The sequence below is a fragment of the Narcine bancroftii genome, unplaced genomic scaffold, assembly GCF_036971445.1.
Source record: "Narcine bancroftii isolate sNarBan1 unplaced genomic scaffold, sNarBan1.hap1 Scaffold_151, whole genome shotgun sequence".
In the NCBI taxonomy this organism is placed as follows: Eukaryota; Metazoa; Chordata; class Chondrichthyes; order Torpediniformes; family Narcinidae; genus Narcine; species Narcine bancroftii.
In genome coordinates, this window is record NW_027211886.1 from 5,357,494 (window position 1) to 5,365,245 (window position 7,752).

Sequence of the window (7,752 nt, forward strand, 5' to 3'; positions counted from 1 at the left end):
ATGTAATATTATACAGGATTGCCATTTGCCTTCCATAAGGGAAAGAGTCTGGCCTTCCTAACAAAACAAGAGAAAGGGAAGCAAAAAGGAGTTACTTCAAAGTCACTGGGTGTCCATGAATTCACCTCCAGCGCTCCTGCAGCCTCTGCAGCTGCATAGACCCCTTTTTGATCCATCCACAACTTCAGATCCAAACCTCCCACAATCAGGAAGCCTTCAGCGACTGAGGCCCCTTCGGGAGTCCTTCTTTCCCTCAGCAGCCTCTTGAATCTCTACTCCTTTACCTGGGATCCCATGAGCCATTCATCATCAGGCCGCAGCCTTTAACCACTGAGTCCCTCTCTGGTCACTATCCTGTAGGGTCATCTCCTCTGCTTCTCTTTCTCAACACCTGGTATTCTCCCCATTTATAGTGCCCTTCGCAACTCTGCTTCTTCCCCCCCCCATCCAAACCACCACCCCCCGCAGAGCCTGCAACACCTCACAGCTGCTTCTGAGCACAGATGCCACCAACCCAGACACAGACCTCATGGTTGCAGTATTTTACTTTAAAAAAAAACGTCAGCTGCTCTAACAGGCCGTTTTAATCATGTATGGAGCCATTGGCAGTAGGACTGGGCAGTAGCATCAAGGTTACAACCTTGCCACATGGGAAATGACCTTGCCACATCTACTTTGTTCAGGTCTTTCAGCCTCCATGAGGTTCCCCCTCATCCTTCAGTACTCCCAAAAAGAACAGTTCAAGAGCTGACAAAATGAAACCTCATATAAAGTCTCAATACTAATAATAATGGAACTGGGGGGTTACCAAAAGGATGGGCTTTCAGAGAGTCCTTCAAATTTTTAAGCCAATGTGTTGTAAGTGTGGGCTCCATTACTTTTGAAAAAAGTTGATATTTATTACATAAATTTTAAGTTATTTTCTCAAGTGGAATACAAGTATGCAATTCAGCTTGCCATCTCTCCATCTAAAACTCTCTCTCTCTCTCCTGAGATCCCATTCCAACCTGACTTTCCCAATCTTCTTTCTTATTAAAATCCCCCATGATTATCATAACATTGTCCTTCTGGCATGCCTTTTCCATTTCCAGTTGCATTTGTAATCCAGATCCCTGCTGTATATAACTGCCATTTTACCATTCCTTAATTCAACCTATAGGTTTCTGATCAAACAATATGTCACTTTTTCCAATAATTTAGTATTGTTGCTTACCAGCAAAGTCTTGGGATGCCCTCTGCCTACCTGCCCATCCTTGCAATACACTATGTATCCTTGGATGATCAGCTCCCAATGACATCTATTCATTTGGCATGATTGAGTAATAGCCACATCATCATATTCTCCAATCTGTAGCTGTACAGCAAGATTATCCGCCTTATTCCTAATGCTGCCTGCGTTTAAGTATAATTCCTTGAGTTCAGTTTTTGAACATGCTGTATCTCTGTCCAGCTATTGTTTTGTCTTGTCACCTGCCTGTCATCCTTGCTGCACGCTATCTTCGCTTTACTGCTGTTTTCCCCTTCATCAGCCCGAACACTCTGGTTCCCATCCCCTGATCCTCATCTCCTGTTCTGTGCTCAGCTTCCCATTGCTCGAGAGATCGCCGATCTTTCAGAAAATTCTCCACTTCCTCTTTTCCCCAGTGAAGCTCGGATTCTAGTGTGCCAGCATTTGACTTGGTCAAGGTCTGTCATATTGGCCACGGGGGGAGGCAGCAGACACTCACCCAGCCACTGTCTCTTTCACTTTGTATGGAATATAAGCATATTTTTCAGGGGGCTCCCAGAGTTTGTGTTTCAGGAGGTTCTCTGAAATGCTGGAGATTCGGTAATTCACGTCCACGGTGGGGTGAGGTTTCAGCGGCCAGAGACACAGGACAAAAATTCCCAGTGGCAACGTCACCAGCAAAAGGCAGCAAAGGGTCTTCTTGATGGAGCGCATGCTGGAGCAATGGAGGATGAAGAGTCAACGTTTCCCCAGTGCTTTTCAAAAGCTGTTTGGAAGAAACAGCGGGTCAAATCTAACACTCCATGGACATAATTTTACACAGCAAAGCCAACATGCTAAAGCTGGTCTCTCTCCTACCTCCCCCACTCCACATTATTTTACATAGCAAGGCCAACATGCTAAAGCTGGTCTCTCTCCTCCCCCCCCACTCCACATAATTTTACACAGCAAGGCCAACATGCTAAAGCTGGTCTCTCTCCTACCCCCCAACTCCACATAATTTTACACAGCAAGGCCAACATGCTAAAGCTGGTCTCTCTCCTTCCCCCCGCCCCAACTCCACCCCATTCTGATCAATGGTATTTACCGGGATCATTGTCCAAAGAGGGCTTGCGAAATCACTGAGGATCCCTACCACCCCGCACACATCTTTCAGCTACACCCAACAGCAAAGAGATACAGGAGTACCAGAACCAGAACCACCAGTATCTTCTCATGGGCAGTGAGAAGCCTCCATCACTCTACTATTTATTTAACAATTATCTATTTATTTTAATATTTATACATAGGTACCCTGCACGTGCATCATTTGTCTGTATGTATGCTATGTCTGTATAAATTTTACACCTGTTTTATCAGGTTGTATTTGTACAATTTGTACAACTTTAAGCACCAGAGCCTGGTGAAAATTTATAAATCTTAAATTCTGTGCACAGTAGAAGAATTGCCTGAAACTGGTGAACTTGGAGGAATGAGAAGTGAGATTGGACTGTCAATCAAAGAACTTTTCTGAACATTACATACATGTGTGCTTAGAATTAGAAGGCAGTTAAGTTAATAGCAGTAAGTTAAAGTTTGATCCTGTTTTTATGTTTAAAGAAAATGAAAAGCAACCTTTGTTTAAGTAACCATTTGTCTTGGTGAATTTCTATCACTGCTGGGTTTTGGACTGGTAACAGTAGCCTTGCCCTGTGCACCTCCAATATTAGACAGTGATGCAACTGGTCAGAATGGTCTCCACTCCACACCTGAAGAAATTAGTCAGGGTGTTTGGTGACATACCAACTCTCCTCAAACTCCCAACGAAATCGCCTTCTTCATGATGGCAACGACATGGTGAAATCAAAATCTAGAGTCTGCCCAGTGTCATGTGGTCAGGGCTCTGCTTCCTGGGATTTCAAAGCTGATTTTCTCAGTGCCTGTGTATGTGGGTCACTTGTTCACGGGTTGGCAGTCCTTGAGATGAACAGTGGCCTCAGAGGGGCCTTTGTTCGACGGTGACAATGAATGGCAAGAGGAGAGGCCGATGGTGGAGGGCGGTGCCAAGATCGAAGGCGATGGCTGTGGCTTTGGGAGCCACTTCGCTTTGGAGGGAGGGAGGTGGGAATTTCTGCAGTGTTGAGGACTCAGGGAAGAATTAGACTGTGTGTGTGTGGTGGGGCGGTCAGAAACAGAGTGATCTAACTGGTTTTAAAACCCAGGATGAATATTCGTGAGTGGAGTTTAATGAATCAGGAACAGATTTATTGCCATGAACCCGTGTCCTGAAATCTGATGATCAGCCTTGGGCACTGCAGTCACAAAACTGCTCTAAGTTGCAAGGTCCCAGGAGAGCTTGCCATCTTCAACGTGATATCACTGCAGATCACAGAGCATCTCCCCCAACACCCCCCCCCCATCAAGAAAACTCGTTACCCTCCCTCTTCTACCCCCCCCCCCCACCCCCTTTTTAATTCAAACGCTTACCTGCTTCTTTTTTACAACGTGGGCAAATCTGGGCTGTGCGCGGACCGGCAAGGATCTCCGCCCCGACCTGCCGGAGGCGGACGCCCGATGCCCCGCAGAAATCCGCAGCGCAATCCTCCGGCACCCATCAGCGGCAATGGCTGGAATGGAATGAAGGCTGCGGACAGCCTGCCCACCCTCCCTCCCCTGTCGGGCGTGAAATGCCCAAAGTCGGGAATCTTCGTATTTAATGGGGACACGCACAGAGAAGGGGAGTGGGGGGGAGACACTTGGATGGTTTTTCTTCCAATGTTACAAATCGTTCACGGTCGTCAATGCATTGGACGCGGATTTCATCCGTGCATTTCCCCGGGAACCCCCTCTTCCCTCGGGGTTCCTGCTCGAGGACGGCAACGGATTTTACCCTCTTTCTTCGCCGATTCGCATTTGACAGATTGCAACGATCCAAAGGCAGGCCGTTAGTCAGGAAGAAATACAGCAGGATCAACCAAATGAGGTTGTCCCTCCCCTCCCACTCTCTCGCTCCTTCAGCCTCTCGGCATTCCGATTGCTCCGATTCCCCTGCGCGGCCACTAGGGGGCGCCGCCGCCGCGAGCCTCCAGATCTCCTCCTTCCTGTCGGCCGCTGGAGGACCAGCGGAGAAACTGGGCGGGGTCGGTGCTCACGCTCCCCAAGTGACGGCCGGACGAGCCAACGCGTCCGGGCCTAGATCATGAGCGAGCATCTTCAGTCCACGGCAGTGAAGGGATTTCACCAGGCAAGACCAGAGAGCCACAGAGCAAGGAGGGCTGGTGAAAGGGGTTCAGCTGCTCAGATCCACAGCCCACAGAGGGTTTTGTCACTTCGGGGGAGAGGTCTCCTCCTCCCTTACCTTTGCCCCCCTCCCTCTTTTCTTTCCTTTGCCATCATAGGCTGTGGTGAAGGGCACCAAGTTCCTTGGAGTTCACTTAACCAGTGACTGATTGTCTTCTTTGGCTTTGCTTCGCGGACAAAGATTTATGGAGGGGTCAGCTGCAGGCTCGTTGGTGGCTGACAAGTCCGATGCGGGACAGGCAGACACGGTTGCAGCGGTTGCAAGGGAAAATTGGTTGGTTGGGGTTGGGTGTTGGGTTTTTCCTCCTTTGTCTTTTGTCAGTGAGGTGGGCTCTGCGGTCTTCTTCAAAGGAGGTTGCTGCCCGCCAAACTGTGAGGCGCCAAGATGCACGGTTTGAGGCGAGATCAGCCCACTGGCGGTGGTCAATGTGGCAGGCACCAAGAGATTTCTTTAAGCAGACCTTGTACCTCTTCTTTGGTGCACCTCTGTCTCAGTGGCCAGTGGAGAGCTCGCCATAGAACACGATCTTGGGAAGGCGATGGTCCTCCATTCTGGAGACCTGACCCACCCAGCGCAGTTGGATCTTCAGCAGCATGGACTCGATGCTGTTGGCCTCTGCCATCTCGAGTACTTCGATGTTAGGGATGAAGTCGCTCCTGTGAGAGATGGGAAAATTGATCTAAAATTATGAACATGGAAGAAACTAAAATTCATCAGTTAATGGCTGTAACCAGTACAAACAGGATAAGCTTGGGGGTTAGGATGCAGGAAAGCAGAGTCAGCACGATTAACATAAGAATCTTCTGTGTGACAAGAGCCACCATAAGACTAAGAAAAGGAATGGTAAAGTACACTAGAATGTAGGAAGTTGAGGTAGTCTGGATCAGATAAAGGTCTCCTAGCCCTGGACAGAAGTACCAAGTCCTACATATCTAATTAGCTAACCATACACAGATTTATACATATGAAATTAGCCAACCCTAGATAGAATGAGTCAACTCTGCATACCAAGAGATTGTAGCCCCGAAAATCAGGAAGGTGTGAATAAGGACAATGACATGATGGGACACCCACACCTTGGTCCTCCAAGTGTACTGAAACTGCACGTAGGCAGGAAGGATTACCTATGCCAAACCCATCCAGGGGGCAGAAGAATGTAAGGGGGAGGGCACTCTGATACTGAAATTGACTGTATAAAAGTTGGGTGAGCCCCAGTATATGTGTGTATTCCCAGGGTAAGGGGAAGCACCCAACTTTGCATTGTTGTTGTAATAAATGTTCTTTGTTCTCAATTTTTGTCTCGAGCAATTTCTTTAAAGATACGTTAATTTCTAACACTCCATTGAAAGTTGAGGATGGAGCGGAGACAACGCTGGTGGAAGCATCTCCTCACATGTCAGGAAGGCAATTCCTGGGAAGACCGGCACAGTGTGGTGACATGAGTGTATGACTGACTGTCTCCTCCCTGTAACTCCTTCCCCTGGAATCCCCAGTAAAGGTGGTCGTGCCTGAGTCCCTTGCTCAGTACGAATCCTGGAATCGGCTCAGCAACAGGAGCGTGTGTCCAGTCTTCTGGCATTATTGACAGGGGATCAATTTTATTACCATAATGTTTTCTTTTACCGCAATGAAGAAGTTGCTAGACTGATCCGCAATTGCCCAAAGACCCAGACCGATTCGAGCGCTGGCTACTCTGCTTTAACAACTTTCTGCATGCCTGCGGTCAAGTCATGAGTTCCGACGACAAGCTACACCTGCTTCGATTGCGGGTCGGCCACTGCGCCTACATGATCATCAGCCTGCTCGAATTATGATGAAGCCATGAACAGGCTCCAAAGCCAGTACAGGCCCAGGATGAACGCTGTCTACGCCAGACATCTACTGGCCACCCGCAAACAGCAACTTGGTGAGCTCCTCGCAGAATACATTTGGGTCCGACGCGAACTCGGGTGAGCCTGCAGCTGCAGGACGTTACTGCTGAGGCCTACACAGATGAACTCATTGGGGATGCCTGCATCCAATCAGACTATTTCCTCCAGCAGATGCTGGAACTGGATGAACTGACCTTGCAGAGGGCCTATAAAGTGTCCAAAATATTGGATGTACCTCCTCCAGAACACAGATTCATTCTTCTCTGACAATGCGACCGCCTCATGGGGAATGCGAGCATCGCAGGGTCCCAGGGCGCCTCCACACAGAGGCACCCCGACTTCACCTCCACCGGCGCCGCCTTCTGCAGCCAACAGAAACATCCCTGCAAGCGCTGCCCAGCCAAGGAAGCAGTGTGCTAAGGATGTGGGAAGAAGGGACACTATGTCAAATTCTGTAAGTCCAGACCTTCTCCCCTCCCTAGCAGTGGGGACCAGCGCCATCTTGGCCAGCATCATCTCTGGTGTCACCTCCACCCCCGAACAACAACACCATGTACAGACAAAGGGGGCCACCATCTTGGCCGGCATCACTTCCAGCACCATTTCCACCCCGAGAAATGGCACCATGTGCACGTCATGGAGGCCGCTATCTCTCCAGCCTTGTTGCAGACACCATCTTACCAGTCTGAATCAGACAGCGACTCTGACAATGACTTGGTACTGGCATCGGTTGTAATAGATCAGGACAACCCCCACCATCTCTCCCATTCGATGATGGAGGTCAAGGTAAGTTGTCATCTCACCAACTGCCTATTCGATAGCGGGAGCACAGAGGGCTTTGTAAACTTTATTTATAATCAATAATACATACATAATACGATGTAATACATATTTTATCCCATAGAAACCCCCTCCCCATCCCTTTCCCTCCCACCCCCCCCAACCCCCCCCCCCCCCCACTAAACAACTCCCAAAAAAAAGAAAGAGGAAAAGAAATTGAGGAGAATAATTAAAACAATAAATTCGGATATGTGCCGCAGTTTGGGACCACACCACCCATGTATGGGAAAATGTTTTCACAATTAGAATGCATCCAATCCTTAACAAAAAAAGAATAATTATTTTGTAAATTATATGTTATCTTCTCTAAAGGAATACATGACCTCATTTCCATAAGCCATCGCTGAATATTCAATTGAATTTGATTCTTCCATGTAACTGCAAGACATTTCTTAGCTACTGCTGAAGCCATCCTCAAAAAGGCAATTTGCGATTTATCTAATTTTAACTCTAAACACAGTGATTAATATTACCCAATAAAAATATCATAGGGTCAAATGGAATTTTAAATTTAAACGTAACTTCCAAAAATT

At 48.0% G+C, this 7,752-nt stretch overlaps 1 protein-coding gene across 2 annotated transcripts in view; it reads right to left on the bottom strand.

Moving 5' to 3' along the window:
• Window positions 1-4,245, bottom strand: part of LOC138750449 (beta-1,4 N-acetylgalactosaminyltransferase 1-like) — a 79,390-nt gene extending 75,145 nt beyond the window's left edge. For both annotated transcript variants that reach the window (XM_069912504.1, XM_069912505.1), the window contains exons 1-2: window positions 3,695-4,245; window positions 1,728-1,994 (exon numbers count right to left, since the gene is read on the bottom strand). In XM_069912504.1, the coding sequence (XP_069768605.1) occupies window positions 1,728-1,942 (215 nt within the window). In that variant the 5' untranslated portion in view covers window positions 1,943-1,994; window positions 3,695-4,245. The remainder of the gene's footprint in view (window positions 1-1,727; window positions 1,995-3,694) is intronic.
• Window positions 4,246-7,752: the final 3,507 nt, after the last annotated feature.